Here is a 26347-nt window from a genome sequence, read left to right on the forward strand (position 1 = left end):
ATAATGCTTCCCAATCAAATCGTCCTCGTCTCCGGAGCTTCTGGCTTTGTCGCCACACACGTCCTGGATGCCTTCCTATCTGCTGGCTACTCTGTTCCAGGCACCGTTCGATCGGAGAAGACGGCAGATAAGGTCCTTCGCACCTTTCCAAAGTACGAAGTTAAACTCATCTTCGCAATCGTTTCAGACATTGGCAAGCCCAATGCTTTCGACGTTGCCGTAAAGGGCGTCGACAGTATCATTCACACAGCGAGTCCGGCCCAGTTCCGGGTGGACGATAATGAGCGCGATTTACTTGCCTGGCAATCAGTGGCACGAATAACATCCTCAATTCCATTCAAAAGCACGCACCGGGTGTGAAGCGCGTGATCACTTCCTTGGCCTCAAATGGTCGATTTGTCCAAGGGAAATTGGCCCTGTCACATATACACTGAGGCGGACTGGAATCCGATGACATACCAAGAGAGGAAGCGAAGGAAAATACATCGAGTGCAACAGACGAAGAATACACCGAGGAATACCAAGCAAGTCTTGAACCGCCGTCCAGACAAAGAACCTCCAGACGAGGAAACAAAAACACGATTCGTCATCACCATCGGATCATCAATGTATCTAATGGTCGGAACGCGACCGGATATCGCGTTTGCACTGGGCATGTTGAGTCGCTTCACATCTCAGCCGCAATCGCACTACCAGGTCGCCCTATAGCGATTGCTTCGCTATGTCAAAGCCACACAATACCACGCATCACTTACCGCAGTGGTCAGTTGACTGGATACAGAGATGCCGACTTTGGTGGGTCCGTCGTCACTGACGGAGCTTACTCGACGTCCGGCTACGTATTCCAACTTGCGGGTGCGCCGGTTTCCCGGTCGTCCAAGAGACAGGGGGAAGTGGCCACGTCTACGACCCATGCCGAGTACATTGGAAAATATAATGCCATTCTGCATCTACAGTGGCTCCGCACCTTTCTGGCCGAAACGCAACTGTATCGATCCCCGGTCACCAACATCATGGTCGACAACCAGTCCGCCATTGCGCTATCGCGCAATCCCGATTTCCACAAAAGGACGAAGCACTTCGACGTGAAATTTCACTATCAGCGAGCCGTGCTGAATACAGACGAGGTTGGGCTTCAATATGTTCCGACTGAGGAACGGGCGACAGATGGTTTCACCAAGCCGTTGGCACCTACGGCTTTTGCCAAGTTCTGTAGTCTCCTAGGAATCGAAGCCTTGGAGACTCAGAGACAACACACGCGACAGCGCAGGCGCTCTTTCCACTTTATTTTCCCACGAAGGTCTTTGAGTGGCTTTACTGAGGCATTGCCTGCAAACCGTTAATCCGGTATCGCCTTCCCAGCAAAGCGATCCTGAGGGAGATTGTTGTGATATGAGGCTGGTCCAGACCAGGAACCAAGCCGCACCATCGGAATAAATCCCGAGGTGTCTCTACAAAGAACCAAGTTGATTTGCCATCAACTTGGGCTTTGTGGTGTATATATAGCCTCATGTTTCCCTCTGAATAAATCGATCAATTCATCTATCTGAACTACAACAAAGATCCTTCTCCTTTGGATGGAAAAGGCCCGTGCGCAATCGAAACACATTAAGCCAAGTCTCCATTATCGAGTAGCCTGTAGTGGATAATGATCCATCAAATGAATGGGCCTATATTGTGTTATAGACGTGCCAGTGCTGACAGGAACGTAGAAGGTAGCATGGGATCCCGCAGTGCAGATGTCTCTCCGCCACAGCAGCCGACTGGGCTGATCTACTGCACCAGCCCCTGTAGAATACTCCAAGGCAAAAGCTCGGATATTAGGTCGATGATTGCGTTTTCGCTTCTGTTTCTTCTTGGCGGCATTTAGTCATTTACGCAGAAACCTCACATGACCGGTCGCTAACGTCATCGTTGGTCTGCACCTTTCACATACAGAGCCCCACATCCCCTCCGCCGTCACCACCTTTTCCACTTTAGGTGTTACTTTTCGGTGTTTCTCCGTTCCCTCCCAAAGTCTCCCCTCCATGACACGCCAGGGTTCATTCTTTTCATAAATGTCGGCCTTCGCTCGGTTCCAGATTTTTGGCACCACCTTCGAGATCACTAGCCGGTTCGCATTGCCCTTGCTATTCCCCCGCTGGGGAATCGTTCTGAGTTTTGTGTTCTAGGTATACGAACTTACAGCCGGTGGGCACTGGTGTCTTCGGGCTGGTTTGGTATATTCCCCATCATGCTATCGCGCATTGCGATATTTCAGGGGCCGAACTGATGTATCCTACATAGCTCAGCGCGAGACCAATTGACTGGTCAGCCGGTCGCAGTCAAGAAGACCGTGAAGCCCTTCAGCTCCTCCGTCCTGTCCAAGCGCACGTACCGAGAGCTGAAGCTGCTCAAGCATCTTCGGCATGAGAATGTGGGTGTCTCCCGCCTTCTTTCTGGGCTACCGCGCTTGTTTAACTGACATCCCTGCAGATCATCAGCTTAAGCGATATTTTTATTTCTCCCCACGAAGATATGTACGCTTTTCTCCATCCACCGAGAGTGTGATCGGCAAAATGCTAACAGCTACAGCTACTTTGTGACCGACCTCCACCGCCTCATGACTTCTCGACCTCTCCAGGAGCAATTCATTCAGTATTTTCTTTACCAGATCTTCGTAAGACTTCTACTAGATAAGACATCGCATGGCAACTGACGGGATTTGCAGCGAGGGTTGAAATATGTCCACTCTGCCGGCGTGGTCCACCGAGACCTGAAGCCCGGCAACATCCTCATTAATGGAAACTGTGACCTAGAAATATGCGATTTCGGCCTGGCGCGAGCGCAGGACCCACGGACGACTGGCTATGTCTCAACACGATATTACCGGGCTCCCGAGATCATGCTCACCTGGCAGAAGTATGACGTGGAGGTGGATATCTGGAGTGCAGGCTGCATTTTCGCCGAAATGCTGGAAGGGAAGCCGCTGTTTCCCGGGAAGGACCATGTAAACCAATCTTCAATTATCGCCGACCTGCTGGGAACTTCCCCAGATGACGTGATTCAAACCATCGGCAGTGAGGACGTGAGTTGTTCTCCACTTATTTTCCGAGTGACGGGATTATGAGAGTTTAGTTTATCCCTCTTGTGTATAGACCTTGCGATTTGTCAAATCCTTACCGAAGCGCGAGCGTCACCCTCTGGCGAATAAGTTCCGGAATGCCGATGCTGATGGTATGCGACACCCCGGCTGTCTTTCCCTACCATATCGTTAGCATGCTGACTACTTGCAGTCGTGGACCTGCTTGAGCGGATATTGGTATTCAACCCGACTGAGCGGATTCGAGCCGCAGAAGCGTTGGCACACGAGTACCTGGCACCCAACCATGATCCGACGGACGAGCCGGTCGCCCAGGAGAAGTTTAACTGGTCATTTACCAATCTTGACCTACCTGTGGATACCTGGAAGACTATGATGTAAGTCCTTGACATGCGTGTCGCTTCATTATAATGCTCACAATGTCAACAGGTACTCGGAAACTCTCGACTTCCACAACATCGACCAGGACAACGTGGCTCCGGTCAATTGACAACTCATCACTTCTATCGCCAATGTCGGCTTGGAAAAGGGGCGTAAGCACATCGAGATAAAACACGTACAACGAGTTCCCCATAGGTATTTGACAGGAGCGAAAAAAAGGCAAACGGGGTAAGGGGTTAAAGCTGGACGCCATTAAGTCATCGACTCTAATGTCTCGGCGGTTGCGGCAAAATTTTAATATTCTAATGTTTCTTAGGGGTATGGTTACCACATTCCTTTTTGCCTCTTCTAAAACGTCAGGGTTGCTTAGCGTGCTATAAAAGATAGCCTTAGGCGATATGCCTACGAGCTTTTAACGTGCGGAGTGTAGTTCTTAAAGCCTCATGCCCTCGTATCTCGTTAAGCTTGTCTTCTACTGACGTGTTGGTCTAGGTGTGGGACCCCCTTAAAACGAGCTAATAATGAGGGACTAGGTTAAGAAAAGTCTATCTATGACCGCTAACCGGTAGGCTTAAATGTGTGACAATCATTAGGTCGTCACATACCGTTTTCCGTTCCTACATCGCAACAGGATTTATATTCCCTTATGATATACTTATGATGCAATAAGCGTATCGCCGCCTAGTAGTGAGGCGAAAAATATCCCACTATGGGCCATGTACATATGTTAGTGGGCATATTCTATTTTCCAAGCTTGATTTGGGTCGTTTGCTGAAGACTAAAGATTGGACTAGGCGACTGAAAGGGAACTACAGGACCTTTAGCTATAGCATCTTCCTTAGCCAATTTTACCATTGAAGCGGAAATTGATTCTTAAAATAGGGATCTCGAAGTTGTGAACCAATGTATTACGAGAATTAAAATGACCCCTTCAGTTCCCTTCGCTCGCCGTCCTTTCCCATCAAAAATGGCTAGGAGTTTGCCACTTGCGGTGACGAATATTACCAGATGATGCCGATATAGCCACCCTATTCTTCCGGCTTCCCGGATGATTGACCTCCTTTCCGGCCTGCTTCTTTAGCCCTCGGGTCTCCGGGCTCGAAGCTTCCACTTGAAGCATGCCCGCCTTTCGAGGCAATGTCCTTCTATAAAGATTCGTTATTTTTGAGTTCACTATATTATCACAAACAATGCTGTTACTAACCTGCTTGTCAGAATCCATAGAAGCAAATCCGCTCTGGTGGCTAGACTGCCCGCCCTTTCGAGCAATATTCTCGACCTCTTCGTGAGGTCGGTTGGAGAAATTACCAGGGTTGGGGTTGTCGGACATAGTGAGACGTAGTGATATGTAGTGATATGTAATGATGATAATTGGTGGTCAGAAGGAGCCATTCTGGGGTAGATTCACTGCGTATTTAAGTGCAACGCCAAGCACGGCCTGTTTCATGAACAAGGTTTTTAAGTCACCGTGACGTTTGAATCTCCGACCAATATTGAAAAGCTCACGACTTCATGAATTTCAATCTCAGACCAACGTTAGGGGAGTATGACCAGCTATGGTAAGTGGATATCAATGCCAAGTTTCGTGTAGTGGAATATTACGTCACTGTGAGTTTCATACAGATAGTTTTGGAGCTTATCATAGTGCAAGCGGTGGAAGAAAATCGAGCCAGGAAATATCATGGAGCAAACAGGTAAATACGGAAAGTCGAACGGCTCGTCCGGCCATGTCCCCACAGTTAAGGGAACAGGGTGTGTGAGCGGAAACGGCACTTTGACCGATTTTGATACTCTATGTCTGTTCGTGTGGTCATTGTGGAACAAACCCGTGGAAACTTGCTGCAGCTAGCCGAAAACGGTAGCAAAATATGTAGATTGGAACTCAAATATCCTACCGATGTAAACCTCGTGCGTTAACTGTCAACAATATACAAAGGCGGTTTTTTTTTCGAACAAAACGATAAAATTTCTCGGGCCCTAGAAAACTACTTTGAAGCCAATGTTGTTTCTGGAGCACATCGATATTGATTTCAAACAAGACTGGTGGTGAGGCAAACTACCCGAAGGACGAATCACTTCGGAACTTTTCTTATCCATCAGGGCAAAGCCGGAGCCTACTAACAGGTAGGTAAGGTGTGGTATACGGATAGCTACTAGCGTCCGTGTCAATGCACGATGTCCTAATACTATCTTATCTGAAAGGGGCCTTATGTAAGAAAGACGGAGGAATGTAGTATATGCCTGAAAATTCACTCAAATAACCTTTGCAACAATAAATTGAGAAGTTTTAGCTGGTAAAAGATTTAGGACCTTTAGAACGGATTTCTAAATCATCGACATTTGGCGGGAGGTCGCATCAAGTAAGCTCTGCCAACTCGCGGCATTCAATCGGTATGCCGATTTACTAATTGGCAAATCCAAGGCTGATTAGTACAAAACAGCAGGCCTAGCCCACCCACTAGAGGGAGCAGACTGGTTCGATTTTACATCCACCTTCGAGACGAGTACAAAGAAGAAGCCCTGATACACTACACTCCCTCCCCTCGGGGTATGGTGGAAACTGCCGACAGGATAATGAAGCCGTATACTTTGACGTATAGCCATTGTGACTGGTGGTCTATCTATCCAGTAAGGCAGGGCACAGAACCACTTATAGGAACTTCATACTGACGATGGAATTGAAGATAGGCCGGCGGCTAATTAGGCATTACAGACCTCATGACCGGTAAGTCGCAGGTTTCATAAGATGTAGGCAAATTGCTTACTGAAAGAGGGGGCAATCGGATGAGCTGGAAGTGGAAGTAGTTGTCAACAAAAGAGGGTGGCAGGTCCATGCAAAACTAATTGGATAATCAAAACAGATGGATTGCAACTATTCGCAGTGACATGGAGGACATTCGCAGTCGGTTGGCGGTTGTGGAGACAGCCATGGAGATGATGGCCAAAGAGGGAGAGAACAATACTAAAGAGGATAATGCAACTAGGCAAACCCTTCGGTCGCAGCAAAATATGATGAGGTTAAAGAATATATTCCACAGCCTATTGTCAGCTCTTGTCAGCTCTTGTCAGCTGAGGTATCACCACCGCATTGTCCTTCGCGATCAACCATATCTCACCGGAGCAGACTAGGACTGGAAGTTGTAAATAACCGTAAGACTGCGGAACAATAGACAAATCGATAGTATAATTCCAGTGTAACGAAATGAACTCCCTGGCCTCGCCATTGACAATTGTAAACTAATATGATGAGCCATGCCATTAAGGTTTCACGGGAGTTCAAGCGCCTGGGTATCATTCTAGCGATTACCCTCTCCCTGACCCGCTGATCCTCACGTCCTATTCAGTGGTAGGTCAATTTGAGATGCATAATTTGGAGACCCTACTCTAGTTCGGAACAGCATCGCATGGCTCCATCAGATGTTTATTTCGCCTCTCTGGATGAGATCAACAACCCCAAAGTCGGCAATCTTCAGTTATATTGCAGGACAAAGCTCGCTATCATTCTCGGGGTCAAGTACTGACTCTTGGAATGAGTGATCCGACCGAACAACGACAATATTTACGCCCTGTCTGTCCATCCCGGCGCGGTAAGTAAAGTGTATGTTATCTTCTGCTGTGCTAGTCCAAGGCTGATGACCAGTATCTGTAGGTCAATACGGCCATGCAACAGCAATGGAAGGAAGCATACCCAGGACTCTTGGGTAAATTGCTGACTACAGCCATGTTGACTATCGGCAGACATGTAGAGCAAGGCTGCTTTAGCGCCTTATACGCTGCTACAAGCCCTGAAATTGTTGAGAAAGATTGGAATGGCTACTATTTCACAGACCCGGGCCAGCCTGGAAAAGTGTCGAGTCAGGCGTCTGATTTTGGTCTAGGATCTGCTTTGTGGTATCTCAGCGAGCTTATCATAAAGGATAGGTTGGGGCAGGGGGCATTGGTTGACTGGGGACCTACGGTGTGAGGCTTCATATAAATGCCGGAATAATCGGTAGAGCTGGCTAGGGACTGTGATGCATTAGAAAGATAAGTGTCTGTGACACGGTTAACACACCTGTTGGAGCCCGGGGCCATGTGGCCCATGTGTCGGCGTGGGCCGTATTGTAAAATGTAGGGGTCCAATCAATGGTGTTCAACTCTCTGTCTTGCTGTACCGGCTTTCCTACCAGTTTATATGGGCCGCCGATTACTAATCTCAAATTACAAAACGGATGGGATCAATGGATCCTCCGGTATCAGCATCTACTCCGACACCTTGGTTACGAGAGATGCCTAATAACCAGGAGACCTGGGCCGAGTTAGTAGATGCAGCGCAGTATGCATGGTAGAATCTCACAGTGCACCACTTCATAAATTTAGCAGAGACTATGCCGCACCGGGTGGAAGAGGTTATTTTAAATACGAAGGTTGGCATACTAGCTACTAGGTAGTTAGAAAATAAGAAGTTTTAACCGGCAGAAAAGGAAGTGGGCCAAAGCCCTCGGAAGTACTGGGGTGCAAATACTCATGCAACATGACTGTATATCTTCCCCGCTTTTGTTGATTATAGATGCAACGATCTATTCAGCATGCATGTGAGACAAAAATAGTATCATGAAAAGAGTACTATGAATATGGAGATTCCAATATACTGTGAAAATATTAAGTTGACTTGTCTAATCTTCTTCGTACGCGGAAAGAAGCCCCCCCTATTTGTGTGCTTCTTCGTATACTCCCAGTATGATAGATCAGGAATTGAACAGTGAGAATCAACAACAAGAAGCAAAAACTGACTAAAGCAGGCTGAATTGGAATGTCGAGACGCTGATGCAGTGTGATAACGAGCTGTATACTGAGGACAGCAGGAGTATGATCAAACTGCATATAAGCCAAGGACACTAGTCCTTCGGTAGGAGCCTGCGATCTGCATAGTGTACCCCGAATTAGGGTTAGGGTTGCAACATGAAAATGGCCATTATTAATGGGAATTAACTGGGATTTTCAGCAGCTTCCACAGCCATCACCATGTTTGCTCTGGTTCACGACTCGCCCGACCGAGCTGTCACGGCCATCGAGCCTCTGGCAGGAAGCGACAACTTCGCGACCTGGAAACGTCTCGTGGCCTCCTACCTGAAAGCAAGGCAGGTCTGGGTTAAGTACGCCAAGCCCAGTACGGCGGACATCACCAATGCTTGCCTAGATGCAGTGTATGCTGAAGGCAAGTGTCTCAGGTGTCTGAAAGGGTATGATCCCTTCCATTTATATACCAGGTTACGGGTGAGGCTAATGTCCCTGGAGTCTGTACGGCAGAGTTCTGTAGGTGTACGTCTCTGAGGAACACACGAAGAACACTTATACTTGTTCTGAATTCTAGTATGCCACGGAAAGATTCTAGGTCTGGAATATCAGTTTGAAGAAAAGTCTTTGGAGCGACGATTTAGCACGAGGCTTCCTCAGGGCTCGACCCAGCCCACCGGGGGTGGGTCTGCCCGAAAATTACTTCCCGAGTCTAGTGACCAGCTGACGTCGGCCAGTTGGATAAAATGCCGGTCGCACTTGCCATGGTTGCCGCAAGCTGCGTCCCCTTTCCTTGCGACAAAACAATGACCGAAAGTGATCCTGCAGACTACAAACCGCTCTTTTTGCAGGAAAAGGAGAAGCGGAGAGAGACAGGCAGCAGTCAATAGCAGGCAGAGGCCAGTCAAAAGCAGGCAGAAGACCAGGTGAAACAGGCGCATGACGAAAGGAAACAGGACAGGGAACGCACCCGAACAACGAATCTTGGAAATTTCTTGGTCCAATCTCATATCGGCCAGTGTCATACGTACCCTGCCGATCCGACACTAGAGAGTTGAAATACCTGTCGCTCGACCGAAGAGGCTATACCCCGACCCCCTCGGAAACCTACTGTGCGCAATTGAACCAACGGACGGGTTGCCCGGCTTGACAGGGAAATTTCCTGAGCTCCATCTGTGGATATTGCAACCAACAAAGGAGGGTGGGCCACTCCTGTTACCGTCTGGGGCGCAACGCAAGTTCCAGGGCCATACATGACCCCGAAGTCTACGAAAAGACCCCCGAAGTCTTGAAATGTCTTTTCGTAGACTTCTCAAGTTCCACCTTCATGATAAGCGGCGCCTCAAGTTAGTTTGCGCTTCCACGGAGCCGACTTCTCAAGATTTGGGTTGACCCGTCAATATGACCCATCAATATCGTGAACACGAAACAGACCTTGTGGACTGTGGCCTCTCTCGAGGGCAGGAGGCCGTAGTGGACTGGATGATTGGCATTAGAAGCTGCACAAGGTAGTTGACCTTGCGCCAATTCGTTTTCGTTAAGTTGTACGGACAATGCCCACTCCCTTGGCAGTATTGGTCAATGAATCTTCGCAATCTGCCGGCTCGTTCTAACATCAGGAATACCGAATTCCATCGGGACTTCGCTTCATCTAACGGCAAGAGTCGTGTCGATGCAGGCTGGAGATACAAAAACTCATCGCGCTTCCGAGGGGTCTCGTTGGCAAATTTCGCATACGATCGAATCTGCAAAATGCAAGGACCAGATTTATTTTCTCGTCAAGAGGATGGAGGGCATTTGCCTTTTCCAAAACATGCGTTATTTCATCGCCATCTGATGGGTCGGTCCGACCATTGGCGTGTGATATTGCTCGCACATTCTCAACCGTTTCCCCTTCTGGGGAGCTTGTGATGTTTTCGATATACCGCCGAAGACAGAGCTGAATGGCCTGTACTGTGCCAGGAACCCCAACAAAGCACTGCCAAGAGCTAATACCACCAGAAGAAGTGAGCTTCTCTTGTAATGACAGCACCAGGTTCTCGTCGACCCTATAGTCGATTGTCACGCTGAATATCCGATGAAGCAACCCTTTTTCCTGGATCAGCCCCAGTGGGTCACTTCCTGTCTCGGGCCTGCAAAGTAGCTCGGACCCAAGCAGCACCTCTCGGTAGCTCCACTTTTTGTCAAAGTAATATGTAGTAATAACCATGAAATTCTGCCCGAGCGGACATTTCCAAGAGCACAAAGCAATCGATACCTTGGAATCTCCAGGCAGATCCTGCAGCTGTGATTCTTGGTAGGTGGTTACTATGTCGTGCATATCCTGGCGGAGCTGCTTTGATGAGGGAATCTCCAAAGCTTGAGGCCCGGATAAACTAGTTCCAACAATTCTCGGAATGTGGGTTCTTCCGTGATTCCAAAAAGAAAGTTTTGCGGACGTGGTTGTCCGCAGAAGCTGTTCTTTGAGCTGTGCTTTGGTGAATCTGCTCCTTATGGGCGAGAAGCTCGCACGAGACTCATGGATTGGGCCTGGGGTGACAGCAGAAACGGACACCTTCTCCTTACTTCTGCAACATGAGTTGGACCTCAAGTGCTTACCCATTGTGCTTGTTCCATGGGATTTGTGATGTGGGTGATGTTGGTGATTAAGTGGCGTGAGGCAAGACCGACAAACTACTTTGGGTCGGCCAGACCTGAGCTCTGCCACCTGGTCAAAGTGCTTCCACACCTTCGAGGAAAGCGACTCAACCGACCATCTGAATTTGTATTTTCCTTTTTTGGTCAGCTGTTGTCCATAGTCGGTCTCCAGCCACCACGATAAAAATTCGTTCTCCTGGTCAGAGTCGTAGAGCACCCAATCTCGGCGGTCTGGTGCAAACCGTGTGAGTTTTGCCAGGGGGCTTCTGGGTCGGTCTTCCAGCGTTACAATGTCTGAGGGGCCAGTAAATAGCTTCAAGTGGTAGATTAAATTAGAATCAGTTGACTGGCTCCAGGTGACGACATACCGAAGACAGCGACATTGGGACTGAAGACGATAATGAGACGGTCCCAATCGAACACATCGCCCTGAGAGGTGTAAGGGTGGCGGGGAACGCCGCCAGAATAAATGGGATCACAGGCAAAGCAAGCGAGACTGGCGCCAGCTTTTTATGGAAGGGCGACCGCTGCGTCCCACGAATCAATCATCCATGAATTCCGGTGACCAGATTGAGGGACCACCGATGGAGATTTGAGATGGTGAGTTTAAGGTCTTCAAGAATGTAGATGGCCCGCAAATTGAACCATCAGCGGTTTCTTCAGTCTCAACGTGGGCAAACGTTGCAAAATGTCTCACAGCATCGCCGTCTATTGTTCTATTGCTGCCTTATTGCCCACTTTGCCACTTCCTTACATGGTTCCCGCTCGCCTTTTGTATTTTAATGCTTATGATGTCACTATGCGGTAAATTCCATATTTCAGTGAATCAACACAATGAACATGACGTCAAGTTCATCGACGGCACGGTGCCAAGTACTTGTATTTATTAGCCTCAGTGGGCTTTATTGAACTGACATCCAGCCTTGTTTCCGAGATCAATTCTTTCTAGTCGAATGAAATGTTTTAGCCATGCTGCAACTTCGCGAGGCATGAAGTGCAGATGACATCAAATTGTAACTTTCAAGCAACTGTTGTGACCCGTGGGGATTTCAATTGGCTGAAGTGTCCGAACAACTATTTAAAATTTATTTTACCAAATATAGGGACTTGTGCGCCAAAGTCTTGTTTGAACCCGCATGTGTTGGGCTACTTCACTTCGTTTGAAGAATGCCGAGGAACCTTAAAAGATGTTGAACAACTCGATGTACCTAGGCTTAGCGGTATTAATTACTGTACCCCAAAATTTAATCCACTCTCCTAGTAGCGTCATCCTACTGATCTAGCCTAAGAGTTCACTTCGAACTGGGATTTGACCACCCATGACGGCAAGACCGCTCATAGAAACAAGACCTTATGGATGAAAGAAGCTTCTTCCAGATTGAAAGGATGATGGGTCAATATGGTGGTGTTACTCCAAGGACTAAACTATGTTCCTCGTTAAAATCGTCCAAAGAAAAGATGCGGGGCCATTCTAGAGCAAATAGGGATCGTGCATGCTTCGTTCTTTTTTCCGTCTGCGTCCGGTTGGTATCAGGGGCGCATTGAAAGTGAACCCTTTGGCAAATTCTCGACTTGTGAATATGCCTTTATAGGGAGGGGCATTTCTTTATCCTACTTACCACAACACCAGGGCCAATCCCGGCCACGAGGCCAATACTCGTGCGTCTGGATTGGATTCCAACAGAAACAGTGGATCTCCTTCAAATATTCCTTGGACCGGATCAAGATAAAGTACATTATTCGTTGCAAGTTGAACCCGTCAACACGGCTGATCTGGCCCCAGGGCTTTTAGAGCGGAAAACTGTGCGTATCCACCAGCATGCGACAGCAAGCGCCAATACCGGGTGAATCGCTTACACTACGAAACAAAATGCAATGCGCTAGGGTGGGCTTTGACGCAATTGAACCCAGTGCTGCGAGGGAAGCGTGGCATTACCCAGCGGGCCGTTGACATCTGGAGTAATAGTAACTGCCACTGTCGCCTTCGCAGTAGGTGTCATGAATGGTGTATTGGTAACATGTACATGACATGAAAGGCGCTGACTATTCAAGAGATACGGGGTAGCGCCAACCCCGTATTTCTCTTCTCACCTCTGAATATATTCTAAACCCCGGCTCTCTGTGCCCTGAACTCGAGGACCCAGATAAAGCACAACAGGGGAATCCTTGGTCAGCGTGAAGACTGAAACCTCGGCTGCCTCCTACGAAGACGTTTATATAGATCCGCTGAAATCTTTGGCCCATCGCATACAATTTAGCTTCCTACCGGCTAGTTGGCACTTCTTTTCACATTTAGTTGTACTGCTAGTGACGCACTTCTAAGTCTAATGCCCATATCTGGGGAATAGACTGATCCATCTTTTTTGTCCGTCGCAGGAGAGGACGGGTTACGCAAGGACGTTCTGTACTGCGAGTATTACCACGAGGCTACACCACTGTTGCTTTCCACCAATCCGTATAAATGCATTTTGTTTTGCGCACCTAACCGTGAGAATTGGACTTTATCTCTAGCTTTTGGGATTATGCACAACGAATGCACTCAGGCAACCGCAGGCCTCGGCTACACTGCAACTTCACTTAGGAGGTGGTACGCAATACGTGTACAGTGAGAGATAGATATAGTGCCCGTAGGCTGCGTGTCATTTGACGCGGGGCAAGGACGGACGATGTTCAGTCATCCGGAACATTGGTTTCCTGCATCTTCTCAGCAGCTTTCTGTTTCCCGCCCTCCGTTACGCCAGGGTTATGCTGCGCGCTAAATTTAGGTCGTCAGTATACTCAAATTATAAATTTCCCTAGGCCATACTCACGCGTATCATTGGAGGTATGCATTCACTGCTGCCTGTGACGCACGACAACTAGGGTATTCAGTGGGCTCTTAGCGCATTTGGGATCTCTGTCGCGTGCTCTCCAGTCAATCCAAGACCTCGCTCGCTACCGCATGGATGCCATTGGCTGATGATTGGATATCGCGGGTGCCAAGTGCGACCTCAATTCCCTCTGTTTGCAATGAGTTTAATATCCGCCTTGCTCCAGCAATGCCCGCTCTCGCCTCTGATAACTCATCGTGCAGTTTCTTATTGTGCGTCTGAAGGATTTGCATATCGTGGTGGAGTTCATTGGCCTCAGCCCGGACCGTGTGACTTTCGCCAAGACAGACAGACATTCAGTCGGGCACGAGTGCGTTCCAACTCCATTTCTATGCTGCTATTAGCAGCCTTAGGCTTGAAAATCTCTGCCGTGAAAGAACTACCCTTTCCTTCACCGAAACTCTCCGCCTCCAGGCTCTGTCAGCAATGCAATATCAATAAGGATGTCTAGCGATGCTCACCTCCTTCGGAATACCGTCCGTATTTGACTGCGAGTTCCCCAAGGTATGCGGGGAAACAGCCTTGACTGAATGACCTACCTCTTTGTAAATTGACCGGTAAAGATGTATATTGCCGCTACTCAAGCTAGCTTTGAGCAAAGCAGCATTTGCGCTCGTGACGGACCAAGCGTATCCATCTTCAGGTCGCGGTTGAAGACGGACTTTTTCAGGAGCAACTACGATGCGAAGTCGGTCATTTAGGAGTATTAGCTGAGGTTTTGGTCAGAAGAGAACCAGAAGTACATATATTGGCCGCTAGGGCTCTTCGGCATTGTTGATTCAGTTTGAACCGCTTCTCGTTGCTACGTATAGGCATCGTAGGGTACCTTTAGCACCCAAAAGAATCAAGGTAATGGTTACGCAGGTTTTTAAAATATGATTTAAAACCGACCAATGCGCCAAAGAGCGGCTCAATGTAGGATCGATGTTCGTCCTCAGGTCAAAAGTGGTGTCCGTGGGTGGGGCCGCCACCTTTGGAGTATCCATGCGTATTGGATGAAAAGAGGTTTCAGATGAAACTAGTTGCTGCCCTCGTCACAGAAGGGTGATCCGGAAACAGAAAGCGCAAGGGAATTTCATATCCGTCGAGCACTGATATAGACCCATCGTGGAAGTACCTTTGAGTCTTATCAGTCCGGCAGTGCGGGTTCAGAACCAGGTCGATCTCGGCCTTGGAAAAGAGGTTACGGGAAAGCCAGACGTGTCATCCTCTGGCCTCTGGAGTGTCGCGAGTGGGTCGAGTTCGGGGCTGGTGTTGTACAATCTCAAAATAGGTCAATTTTGTGCGGCTGTTTCTGACGGTAAGCCTACTACATTCGGGTTTTTTCAGACACCGGGGAATTCAAAAATCATATATTGCAATCAGTCTGACATCTCATTTCTTCGACCCCAGTATGAACAGTTAATTTATCTTCTCAAACAAGTCATTAGTTCGGTATGGCTTATGAATAATATCGTCCATACCAGCGTCCAACATCTCTATTTGTTGGGACGCCCTTACATTTGCGGTGACCCCAAGAATGAAGAATAGGGATATTCGCTGTACAGTCGCGACCAATATTGCGGATTGCCATAGTTGCAGACATTCCATCCATGACTGGCATTTCTTGGTCCATGAGGATGGAGTCAGATTCCTCGCGTCGAACAGCATCCAAGGCGTGTTGGCCGTTCGTCGCCACCGAGACGTGAAATCCCAAGGATTGCAGCTTTCTCGAAACTATTGTCGACTGATTATATTATCTTCCACCACGAGGACATGTCGAAGCTTTGTATCATGTTTCCAGCCAATTGCGCCGGACACTTTTGGGCTTCTTGAGGTTCTGCCCACATCGGGAGCATCGTGCAAGATTTCGTGCTCGCTCGCAGAAGGCTCATTAGGCTTAGCTTGGTGAGCTAGTTCCAACGTATGCATGTATTTGTCGTCACTCGCAGCCCCCGGCGCGATTTCCGCAATGAGTGACAACGGATCTCTGAGATTTCAGGAGACTTCGTCCGGTTATTGACCCCGATAACCTTGTTGCTCAGCGCTTGGATCCCACCACTTAACTGATCAATTTCGGATTCGTCTTAAGTAGGCAGAATGGGATTAAATGGGGGAACATCCCGCCGGACCTTGAAGAAGAAACCAAATGTGCTTCCCTCCTCTTCCTTTAAGCTTGCGCCGATTTCTCCACCATGAAGGTGACAAAGCTTTCTGCCCACATTTAGGCCAAGACCAGAGCCACCGTAGATGCTTTCAGTTCTAGGCGTCGCTTGGTTGAAGCGCTCAAAGAGTCGCTTTTGAGCTTGGTCGCTGATGCCAAGCCCGGTATCCTTCACGGCAACCGTCACATACGCGACTTGGCCCTCTCCCCACTCAGATGAGGTGGTGGCATCTAAGCGAAGTGCATTCTCACCGGATTCGAAAAATACGACACTGGGAGGGTAAGATGGTGGCCGCTTCATGGAGGCACCCATGGATACTCTGATCTCTCTCTTACGGTCCGCTTTTGTAGTGAATTTGATGGCACTGGAAACCAGATTGACGAGAACCAGGCCCATCAGCTGAAATCGGCTAACACCCACTCAATCCCGCATTCTGAGTAAGAATTGCCAAGTTTGAATTCAAGCCGAATGTCTTGCTTCCGAAGTTCCGGCCGAAATATGGACAATGTTCGTACCGAGTGTCGTTTTGGTTGATCTCTTCGCGGTGACAAGGTCAACATTGATGCGTCTAGCTTCGAAAACGTAAGAACATCGTCGACAATTTTCTTTTGATGTGCAATGCAGAAGCTTATTATTTCTGCTGCTTGTGCAATGTCTGCCACAGGTACTGCACTGCTTTCTTTGTTCTGTACAACTTCAAGTATATCCTCTGTGCAATGGAGAATAGCGGAAAGAGGATTTCACTTCATGACTGATCATATCAATGAAACGTTCCCGTTGTTGCTTGCGCTCTTGCGCTTCTCGTGCAATTTCCACTTGCAGTAGCTCGGCTGTCTTTTCGCGGGTGATGTCTGCTATAGTGCATATAAAACCGCCATTGCTTAAATTGAGCCGGCGTATATCAGCGTCATCTAATGGAGCCAACATCAGAACACGCCACGAAGGGATTCGGCTGCGAGTGCGGAACTCGATGCGAAGGGCATGCTTAGAGCGTGTGGTCTCAAAGTAAGCAGTGCTATCCGGTCAAAATCATCTAGGTGGATTGACTGTGACCAGCACTCGAATGATCTAGCGCTTGAGCAGGCCATAAGCTCTCGGAAGCGCCGATTCACCATGACTGACTCGTCATTTTGATTGAGAATTGCAACGCCGGTCGGTTGCATATCAGCAAGCTCCTGTGCAGATAAATTAACATCGAAAGCAGCAGCCATCTTTTTCTTGTGTGTGTCGGTAAAAAGGCGCTCGTTTTCGAAAAGAGAAGTAGTATCGAGCCGGTCAGCATATGACTTGGCTATCAGTTGAACGGTGAGTCGGCGGAGTGAGTTGCCCAGGTTAACAATGATATGCCTTGAAATGTGTGGTTTCAATTCTAGGTGTTTCGACGTCTACGCTCATATCTCTATACGAACAATCAATTCTCCCGCAGCGACAGATACTTGCGCCCAGCGCGAAATGATGTCATCTGTGTCATCTCTTGGCGCGGAATAACTACTTTCATTGATGGCCCCACAAAAATCTTATTGCAAGCCATCGAAAGTGCCGGCGCTGGTCTGATTTAAAAGAAACAAAAGAACAGCACAACCCATTGTGAGTCCACTGCACGGATTGGGGTCCGCTTCAATGACTAGACGAGATGAAGACAGTCCCAACCACGAATCAAAAACAAGGGAACCACATCCTGGATTTAGAAGAGCTCAGCTGACCATTGCATAACTTGAACAAAGAAACGCGGACATCATAAGCCATGTACCCGACCTCTCTCGCAGATGTGTTTTCCAAGGTTTCCACAGATAATGCGGGAAACACCGATCTTGACACACTAACTAACCCTCCGAACTTGTTGTGCGGAGAAAAGTCGGCATTCTCGAAGGATTTCAGGGCGCACAGATTGCACCGCATTAGCAATACTCCCCAGATCTTAGATTCAAGGCATATCAATATATATAAGAAGTATTGTTTCTATAGGCATTAGTAACATCTCCCCAATGGGTTTTGGCCTCGTATAGTCTACCACCCATTAAGATGGTGTTCCCCGTGCAATGACGTCATTTCACTTTCTCGGCTCATCTCGGTTGTAGCGTAGTAACCTAGCCGCGGGGTCCCAGTGGGAACCTCATCAATGAATAATCTGCAGCCTAAGCTTTTATTCTTTCCTTCAACGAGAAGTCGAAACAATTGCACAATCCTGACAAGATGACCACGAATTATATTGTAAATTAGATTTACTTCGCCTTCTACGCTTTCCACTAACAAAGACAGGTAACCTTCCAAGACTCGGCCACCACTGAGCAAATCAATACCTACATCCGACAGATTAATGGAGACGGTGGAACTGTAATCAACAGATTCCCGGACATGGTCGCGAGAGGCTTCACGTATGTGGTCTTTCTATTACAACGCTTCATGGATGTCTGACTAATGTGCGTTCTAGTGCCTCTTTAACAGATGCAGTCCTCGAAAAGCTTCGGTCAGACCCTCTGATTGATCGTATCACACCCGATAGCTCCTCCTAGGCTCGGCGTTCGATCGCCTCTTCTGAGTGACCTGCATAACCTACCATCTTTTGCTTCGCATTCCCTGTGTTCTACTAAAACAATGTCATGGTTCGTGGCTACCTAATCAATTGACCACTGTGCTGGCTGCCTTCATATGTGTTAGTGCTTCTGGGAGCTCAATCGCCCGCCCCTGCAAGTCAAGGGCCTCTAGATTATCGCCACACATGTCACTACACAACCTCATGCATAACAGATTCTGGTAGCAGAGAGGGTTTACTATAAAGACTCAAATAAATTCCTAGTGGTACGTTCCTCATCGTCATCACCACCTTGATACGATTTTTACCTCACATCCACGTACTACGCTCAAGATGTCAGACTCCCAATGGCTTTGGGATCCCTTGATATCTGTGAAATGGGGCCGCTTAGGGAAACTAAGACCTATTGTGGCATTACCAAGAAAGGAGATTCTGCAAGCTGATAGTGAAGAAAGAGACCCTCAAAGAAGGTCGTCACAAGTTGAACAACCTAGCACGAGGCCCATTCGTTCTTTCTACACTTGACTCCCAGCTAAGCGACCTTGTGTCATTCTTCCTCTGCAAACAGTGGCATCGAGAGCGTCAGCACAATGATGTTAAACAGCGGCGGTTCGATGCAGCCGTGCGTAATCAGGCCGATGTACAAGAATCCTCACGCCAGCGTTTTCCACAAATTATCGCGGAAGAAATCGACCTACCGCAACAGGAACCAGCCAGCACTGCCTTGGAGCCAGATGAGTTTGCTCCCATATGGGGTGTTGGCGCGGCTTTCCCAAGGCTTCCTGTCTCCACATGGCTAGAGGTATCTCGGCCTCCTGGTCGGGATGTCACACCAGGCATGCTCACAATCAATCGCGTGCCCTGTGATGTTTCACCGGATGATCCAGCCATTCTGTCCATCCACAATGAATACGGTGGACTGCACTCCCTCAGATTCACACCATCCGCCAAGAGTCCTGTTCAGATGGTGAGAGGTGCCCAATTTGCTTCGAGGGCGATAGCGAGTTCTCGTCATGTTGCAATGCGGTATATGTAAGGGGGTGGTTCATTTAGGGTGCTGGAAGGCTGGCTCGCCCATCGTTTACCAGGAAACAACACCTCTTGCCCAATACAGTACGTAACTCATTACCTTATAATCCCCCGGTCGGTTCACTAATACAGGTACAGTCGATGTCATGGATCGTTCAGCGCTCTCTTACGCTCGTCGGCCGTTGAAAATGCTACTGGCGAGTCGACGAAAGAGTCATCTGCGGTTGTGAATCATCTCCTTCAACGCCCTCGTGAAAGATAGATCTTCCAAATCGCGAAGGCCAAACAGTGCTCCGGCTTGCCGTATTCAGGGCTAATAGAGACTTGGTTAGCCTGCTACTCTCAAGAGGCGCCAATCCCAATACCACAGACCGATACGGAATATCGCCCTGGCACCAGGCATGCATCAGGGACAGGAACGGCATCAAATATCTGCTCCTAGATCACAATTACGCTGAATCCCCTGAAATGTTTTCGAAGGATAGAGTATTTGCTGGGAATGGAAAAACGATATGCGATGCCAGCTCTTCTTACGGACAAAACCAATTTCAGCTACGAATAAAACGAGTGAACTTCGCCCATGTCTGACTATATTTTCCAACCAGGACAGCCCAATGGTGCCTTGCACTTTGTCTTAATCAATGTTAGGTTGAGGATTAGTAACACCAGACTATGTGCATATTATATAGCAGATTAACTAGTCATCACCTTTTGTCTCCACTTAATCGCACTATCTGGATGAGTCGCTTACCTTCATACATGAGTATTTGGAATCAACCGTACAGCGCACCTTGAGAGCGCAATAGGGCAAAGGGGTGTCTAGTGACAATTTAACCCAACTTTTGAGGGCCTTGAAGTATATGGTGATCACTGTTGCGTAAGATAATTGTACAGTAGTGAGCACTTGGTTAGATTAATGTGGATAATATCTAGCTGTGTTTCAAGAAAGCCTCCGAAAGCTATCTCCTCAGATGTGGCTGCGGATTGCCTCCAAATTCTGTACCACCTGCAGTACAAAACGTATAGTACCTTCAATCGTGTCTTCTCACCTGCCAAACGGTAAGAGGTACGGATTCCAGCCGCATTTCCGCATCACCATGTTCATATGCGCTTGTATGACTCTAGATCGTGGTAAGCAGTCTTGTTGGCCGCGTTCACCAGCATCCTCAGCTCGCCCTCATCCCCTAATTGGTCGAACAATTTGCTCTGTTTGGTCAGTATATGACGCAGAGGGCTGGGAGGTCAAGGCTTACGCGTAGCAGCTTTTCCGGTGAATCGCATTTTTTCAGCTCTTCAGGAAGATCCTTTAGCCCGGCGGTCCATGGATATTGTGAAGGATTCTTCATGATCAGCCTCTCCACCACCTCAGCTAAGGACAACAGCTTCATAGTGGCTGCGTCCATCTCGGCTGCATTGATTTGGCAACTATGCTCCACTCCCGCTGCGACATGGTCAACTATCAGAATCTCATGCTCATGTGGCCCGCCGGTTATGCTCAGATACCTACTCACCGATCCTGACCTCACCGAGTTCCGTGAGTAGAATAGTATCGGCACTCAAGGCAGCGAGTGCTCTCCCGTGACCGCGCGGGTATTGAATTCCTCCGAGGACCTATCGGGCATGAGCACCGTTTGCTTTCTCACGTCGACCGTTGAGAATAGTACGTACCGGCCGAACAATTGCAGCAATTCCACCTCCAGTGATAGTGCACCTTGATGCGAGGATATGACTTATCGAGAGCTCTACTGGCTCCCGGACCAGAAATAACTGCTCCTCCCACAATAGCACCCCACCAGACCTAGAAAGCTGGGGTGTGATGTTTGGCTGATTGTTTCCAGTAATGGCTTGACGGATGAGAATTTCTGCTTCAAAAGATGGGTATTGACGGGTGTCCCTTTGTCTTTTCTGTGTCGGGCCAGAAAGACAGACTGTCCTTGAAAGATCACCCGGTCGCCTCGTACGCCAACCACGGATTTTCGAAGACCGGCTGCATAGTCAGAACTTCAATTTGGCCTTTCTGCAACGCAGGATGAGGAAGGGAAAGAGCAGAAGGGATTATCACTGGACCGGGCTGGGGCCTGGATGACGACGCAGAAGGACGGGATGTTCTTTCCAAAGCGGCCCAGTCGGGCGTTCCGTCACTCCACAAAGTCAGAGATCGAGAAGGCTGGCGCTGATTGGAATTCATATTGCAAAGAATGTGGTAGACTTAGTATTGCTCAAAGCGTCAACGTTGAGTAGTGGTAAAATTTGTACCCAGAGACGTGGAGACAATCACTATTCATATAATGAGGCCCTGAAGATGTAAGGTCATGGCTGCCTCGCTGCGGTGCTAGCTTGACACTGACCTATCGAGCCGAGCATGGCTGTTTGTGTTTATGGCTGTCCAGTTTTGTTAGGTCAAGCGTTGAAAGCTGCGTTAGGAAAACGATCACCGCGGTGAAACCGGCCCTGAAAAGGTCCAACCATGTCTGTTCATGGACTGCCCCGCAAAATCTAACGGGTTCAATGCATCCTAAAACTCTTTTAAACATGAACTGTTTGTCTTTACTCAGGAATGGTACTAAACACGTTGCGCATAGCCCCACGGCAAATCTGATCCTGTGGTATTCATTGATCTCGTGCATTCGTAAACTAGCTTTCCTCTATGTGGAACATACACCTAGGGTAGGAAGCGATCGGGAACCCGTCTCGATCGAGGCGATCGACGGATAAGAGATGAGCTTGAGGAGACCCGAAGACGGTCTGAACGCCGGGTAGTCTGGGTCAACCGACGCTGCGGAGGTTCTGTTGGAGCATTTATCTCTTCTACTAGTGTGTTTGCGGCATCGAGAGGTTCTTCTCGCAGAGCACTCTCGCCATCTGCGTTTCTCCTATTCAGGTGCAAATTTTTCTTACGCAGCAAGAGATTGGTAACCAGCTCCGAGCCATATTTGCCGTCGTCGTAAGGGGAGAGAAACCATCGTGCAGCGCATTCACGTCGGCCCGGTAAGAAAGCAGGGTCTTTGCAAAAGCGCGTTTGTTGTTTTTAGCGGCCCAGTGAAGCGCAGAACTGTTTTGGTGCCTTATATTACATTTGATCAGGGCTGGACGTAGCTTGGGATAGAGGGTTGGGCGTGTCCGAGCAAGAGCAGAAATATCACCTCCCTGCAGAGTGCTGGCTATGATCCAAAGGATCTCTGTTGGGCACTCGAGTCAGTATATTAGCCGTTATAGGCATTTTAACGCTTTTTTGGTACACGGGTTTTCGGGCTAGGCTCCTAAGTACCGGCACCAATCATAAAGTTTCGGGGTCGTGTTTCCATACTTGATAAGACTTAACTAGGCCGACAACAAGCAATGGCACCAAGTTCACAAACAAATCACAAACAGTTCCCTACTTGTGCAGTCTTTGCTTGGTCAAAATAGCATTCCAAAACGGAGAGAAGAAAGCGGAACTCACGGGTCGAGTATACGCTTTGCCATCTTCCACCCGGGCAAGGTGTCTGAACCCCCAGGCTTTCGCTCCATGAAACTATGATCTTCACTTGCACAAGTTGGCTCTCCGCCGCTTGTAGTCGTCGTATCGATACCGTTGGCTGCCAAATCCACACCTTGCAAGTACTTGTTCTCGGCGCGTCCCTTCTGTTCCTTCAAGCCAAGGAAATTGCCGATTGTGCTGGCGGACTTTCGAGCCTGGCATCCAATAGTCACGCATCAGCTCCATGACCTAAACCTATTTGAAAGTAATGGCAGACACAGTCACATACAGCCTCATGCCCCAATCCCGCATTTTTGGTGTCAGTCGTTCCGCCCTTAATAAAACCCTGGTCCCCCCCAGCCGGATCCGCCACCGGCATTGTTTGCAGGCGTAGGTTTAGCGCTGGCACCGCCGGATGTAGCAGTGGTGGGATGATTAGTGCTGCTGTTGGTGCCGTCTCCCATCTTGATGAGTGGGTGTCGGACTGCTATGTTTCATAAGTCACTGACTGTGCGGAAGGGACATGTAGATGATCATACGTCAGCAGGTGGGGTTTAGGCGCCGAGAAAAAGGCAATAGGCAGTATTGATATAGAAATAAAAGTGATGATGCTCGACCTAGGATTTAGGTGTAGGTGTAAAGACGGTCCTTGCTGTTCTTGAAATGAAACTGTATATCTACCTCAGTAACAACGCGAAGGCAGTATGAGATAGGGAAAAATCAGACATAAAGAGGATAACGATATGATTCATATCAGCAATCTTGCCACTTGCTACTTTGCCTACTTTATGAGATCATCCGTGAACCAGCGCGCATACTGACGTCATCCTGAGCCACCTGATGTAGGATGTACAGCCAGCCATGCCAACTTTGCTTGAGATTCGAATGTGGTCAAGATTATACCGCGGTGGTGAGAAGACTCGTAAAATGGGGCGGCAGTAGCGAATATCCGCATACCCGCATTGGAAGGAGGCCACAACTAGCGTTTCGAGACATAAGGCCTCTACGGACATTATTCAATACGTTACCACCCATAGTTGACCACTGAAACTGTCTCAGGTCACCAATTTCTCCCGAATCACCACTCCCCCTCAAGTCACCACTCTCCCTCAGTTGCATGCCTCGAATATCTTGTTAAGTTTGCCATCAATGAAACAATCAAAATTTTCTATTCTCTACTCAAGGGGGTTAGGAGCACGCTCATGGACGTTCGTGGAGAAGTGGCCCCTCACGGACTCGACGGTACATCACTGCGGCGTGTAGTTGTTGTCGCGAAAGAAAGGCAAAGGCATGGCACCAGTACCTTAAACCTGAACCTTTAACAACTAACGAGCATGTTTTCGTCGCTTTAGTGTGTTGGGCGAAGACCCTCCTGTTCGGCTTGCGTTCAGCACGGTACAGTGTGCACGTATGGTACCCTTGACAGGCGAAGAACAGGGAGTTGGAGGACAATAGTTGCTTGCCTGGAGCGTAGGGATGAGCGAATAGAATCCATCATTAACAAGCACGTTCTCGAATTACGTGGAGATCAGCTTTCATTTCCCAATACATTGAGACGCACAATGGGGCCAGAGGATGTCGTTAAGTGCTCAGTCTCGCAAGCGACTCCACAGTCGACTTCCGATAGTGACATTGGCTCGATGAATTATGGGACAGAAGATTTTGACCGAGATGAGGCATCAAGAGCCACTGTGTTCATCGGCAAAAATACTGGGATAGGCGACCTTCAAGCGTTGCACCATACATCCCAGGGGAAAAGACGTAATTAGCCGACTCTACTGTTACTTGCGAACACAACAGGGATGGCATTAAAAAGCCATTACCAGGGGTAGAGCATACTCTTAAGAGAACCCACGACTACTTCTATGAGTTATTATCTGGCCGGGATGCCCGTCGCGTCATTAGTTGCAATGGACTCACGCGGAAAACCACCATTGCACCTAGCGCAGCTTCTCGTCGGTCAATATTTTCCTACAGCACATCGATACTTCCCAGTTATCGATGAAATGTCGTTCCTGCGCAAGTTTTGGTCGGCCTACGATGTCACTAGCGACGCTGCACCTGCGAAATCCTAGTGGTTGATCATAATGAATCTCCTGTTCGCCATCTCAGCCAAGTATTGTGAAGCTATGCAAGCCGACTCTATGAAAAGCACCTAGAATATTTTACGCGCGCTAGAGTGCTAGGGCTCAATGACTGTTCATCGTTTGGCCATCCGACCTTCAACAAACACAAATTGAAGGGCTCACTGCTTTTTATTCCCTAATAAGTGGCAGGTTAACGGGTATGGCTTTCGCCATGTTTCCTACGCACTAAGTAGTAAGTTTTAGGTTGCCGCTAATATATGATAAAGGGCGTGGAAAATGTCTGGCATATCGCCCCGGTCAGCCATTAGCTTAGGGTTAAATCTCCGCGTGGCACATTCCACCATAACGGGAGAGCACTCGCTACCCTAGGCCCTGAAACAATCCTGCTTACGCAGTCTGGTGATGTTAAGATTAGTGAGGTATCCGCTGATGTGGAGAAATTTGATAAAAGCTAACGTTCAATAGTGGGCGTCGAGAATAGCTACGAAATTAAAGAATCAGAAATGAATCCTGCGACGATGAAATTATCCGCTCTAGCTGATGTTGTCACGAGATTGATGAAGAAAAATCGTACATACGAGTGGGAAACGGGGATTCAAATCTTGCCTTGCCAACTGGAAAGTATCTCCGTTCAGAAAATCTTGCAGGTATGTCCATTCCGTCTCATCATGTTCTCGACTAATGTGGCAGAATGAGATGTTTGCCCGAGGTTCATGCGAGGGAGAGTTGAAATTGTTGGTCAGTGTGGCCAACAAGACTGCCTATCACGGTATCAAATCTTATTATGCTCGTTGCTGAGGGACTAACTTATTGGTTTTCACTTGGCTCTTTGGTTAAATGCCTGCCGAGTCCAGAAAGATGTGGCAATCGTTCTATTCTTTTCTGTTCGGACACTATATGCGTGGTACATAAGGAAAGCTAGAAGCGGTAGTCTGATATATGAAACATGGTTCCGACGGTGGTAGTTCGCAAACGCTTTTAAAGCGAAACAAATATAGTAGGTTCAGGATAGCACCTCCACTACACTCAATTTGCAACCTGTTGTTATAATCAGTTCTTACTTATATGACCCATCGGTATTTTCAACTTATTTGCATTCGTTTATAGCCTATTTAAACTAGAGCCTATGTAACACAAGGAGTGTGTTGCTTCTCTTTGGATTTTGGACATGACCATACCCGCTGGGCAAATACTATCTTTATCTCGCAGATGTGGTCCCCGCTGGAACTATAATACTAAGCAGGTTTGTAATCAGCAAAGAGAGGTGAAGAATATTAGACTGGAATTTTCTTGATTGAGCTACATGCGTCTGAACGCTCCAGCCTATATATCTCAACGCTGCAGGACT

At 48.2% G+C, this 26347-nt stretch overlaps 11 protein-coding genes across 11 annotated transcripts; 4 read left to right on the forward strand and 7 right to left on the reverse strand.

The window, feature by feature from the left end:
* Window positions 1-3: 3 nt before the first annotated feature.
* Window positions 4-360, forward strand: N7489_004940 (NAD dependent epimerase/dehydratase; the record flags this gene model as incomplete). The annotated part of the gene is made up of 1 exon (XM_056710692.1): window positions 4-360. The coding sequence occupies one exon, from the start codon at window positions 4-6 to the stop codon at window positions 358-360; it is 357 nt and encodes a 118-aa protein (XP_056569113.1).
* Window positions 361-2057: 1697 nt separating this feature from the next.
* N7489_004941 (Mitogen-activated protein kinase hog1) lies at window positions 2058-3572 on the forward strand (the record flags this gene model as incomplete). The annotated part of the gene is made up of 9 exons (XM_056710693.1): window positions 2058-2113; window positions 2172-2219; window positions 2287-2416; window positions 2476-2519; window positions 2575-2659; window positions 2711-3067; window positions 3138-3216; window positions 3276-3459; window positions 3512-3572. 9 exons carry the CDS (start codon window positions 2058-2060, stop codon window positions 3570-3572), a joined length of 1044 nt encoding a protein of 347 aa, XP_056569114.1.
* A 919-nt stretch (window positions 3573-4491) lies between these two features.
* N7489_004942 (con-10 family general stress protein) lies at window positions 4492-4793 on the reverse strand (the record flags this gene model as incomplete). Its single annotated transcript, XM_056710694.1, has 2 exons — window positions 4492-4608; window positions 4668-4793. The coding sequence occupies 2 exons, from the start codon at window positions 4791-4793 to the stop codon at window positions 4492-4494; spliced, it is 243 nt and encodes an 80-aa protein (XP_056569115.1).
* A 4855-nt stretch (window positions 4794-9648) lies between these two features.
* N7489_004943 (zinc finger BED domain-containing protein) lies at window positions 9649-11301 on the reverse strand (the record flags this gene model as incomplete). Its single annotated transcript, XM_056710695.1, has 3 exons — window positions 9649-9984; window positions 10053-11189; window positions 11245-11301. The coding sequence occupies 3 exons, from the start codon at window positions 11299-11301 to the stop codon at window positions 9649-9651; spliced, it is 1530 nt and encodes a 509-aa protein (XP_056569116.1).
* Window positions 11302-14207: 2906 nt separating this feature from the next.
* N7489_004944 (uncharacterized protein) lies at window positions 14208-14562 on the reverse strand (the record flags this gene model as incomplete). Its single annotated transcript, XM_056710696.1, has 2 exons — window positions 14208-14422; window positions 14490-14562. Coding segments are annotated over 2 exons (288 nt in total), but the record flags the coding sequence as incomplete, so codon positions are not given.
* A 585-nt stretch (window positions 14563-15147) lies between these two features.
* N7489_004945 (uncharacterized protein) lies at window positions 15148-16286 on the reverse strand (the record flags this gene model as incomplete). Its single annotated transcript, XM_056710697.1, is given in 4 exon segments — window positions 15148-15462; window positions 15493-15638; window positions 15650-15791; window positions 15858-16286. 4 exon segments carry the CDS (start codon window positions 16284-16286, stop codon window positions 15148-15150), a joined length of 1032 nt encoding a protein of 343 aa, XP_056569118.1.
* A 530-nt stretch (window positions 16287-16816) lies between these two features.
* N7489_004946 (uncharacterized protein) lies at window positions 16817-17101 on the reverse strand (the record flags this gene model as incomplete). The annotated part of the gene is made up of 1 exon (XM_056710698.1): window positions 16817-17101. One exon carries the CDS (start codon window positions 17099-17101, stop codon window positions 16817-16819), a length of 285 nt encoding a protein of 94 aa, XP_056569119.1.
* A 982-nt stretch (window positions 17102-18083) lies between these two features.
* N7489_004947 (uncharacterized protein) lies at window positions 18084-18403 on the forward strand (the record flags this gene model as incomplete). Its single annotated transcript, XM_056710699.1, has 3 exons — window positions 18084-18101; window positions 18150-18265; window positions 18322-18403. The coding sequence occupies 3 exons, from the start codon at window positions 18084-18086 to the stop codon at window positions 18401-18403; spliced, it is 216 nt and encodes a 71-aa protein (XP_056569120.1).
* Window positions 18404-18756: 353 nt separating this feature from the next.
* Window positions 18757-19682, forward strand: N7489_004948 (uncharacterized protein; the record flags this gene model as incomplete). The annotated part of the gene is made up of 4 exons (XM_056710700.1): window positions 18757-18795; window positions 18875-19390; window positions 19512-19536; window positions 19591-19682. 4 exons carry the CDS (start codon window positions 18757-18759, stop codon window positions 19680-19682), a joined length of 672 nt encoding a protein of 223 aa, XP_056569121.1.
* Window positions 19683-21394: 1712 nt separating this feature from the next.
* N7489_004949 (uncharacterized protein) lies at window positions 21395-21640 on the reverse strand (the record flags this gene model as incomplete). The annotated part of the gene is made up of 1 exon (XM_056710701.1): window positions 21395-21640. The coding sequence occupies one exon, from the start codon at window positions 21638-21640 to the stop codon at window positions 21395-21397; it is 246 nt and encodes an 81-aa protein (XP_056569122.1).
* A 1250-nt stretch (window positions 21641-22890) lies between these two features.
* N7489_004950 (uncharacterized protein) lies at window positions 22891-23291 on the reverse strand (the record flags this gene model as incomplete). Its single annotated transcript, XM_056710702.1, has 2 exons — window positions 22891-23127; window positions 23202-23291. The coding sequence occupies 2 exons, from the start codon at window positions 23289-23291 to the stop codon at window positions 22891-22893; spliced, it is 327 nt and encodes a 108-aa protein (XP_056569123.1).
* Window positions 23292-26347: the final 3056 nt, after the last annotated feature.

This window comes from Penicillium chrysogenum (assembly GCF_028827035.1).
Source record: "Penicillium chrysogenum strain IBT 35668 chromosome Unknown utg000002l_segment0_segment0, whole genome shotgun sequence".
Classification (NCBI taxonomy): domain Eukaryota; kingdom Fungi; phylum Ascomycota; class Eurotiomycetes; order Eurotiales; family Aspergillaceae; genus Penicillium; species Penicillium chrysogenum.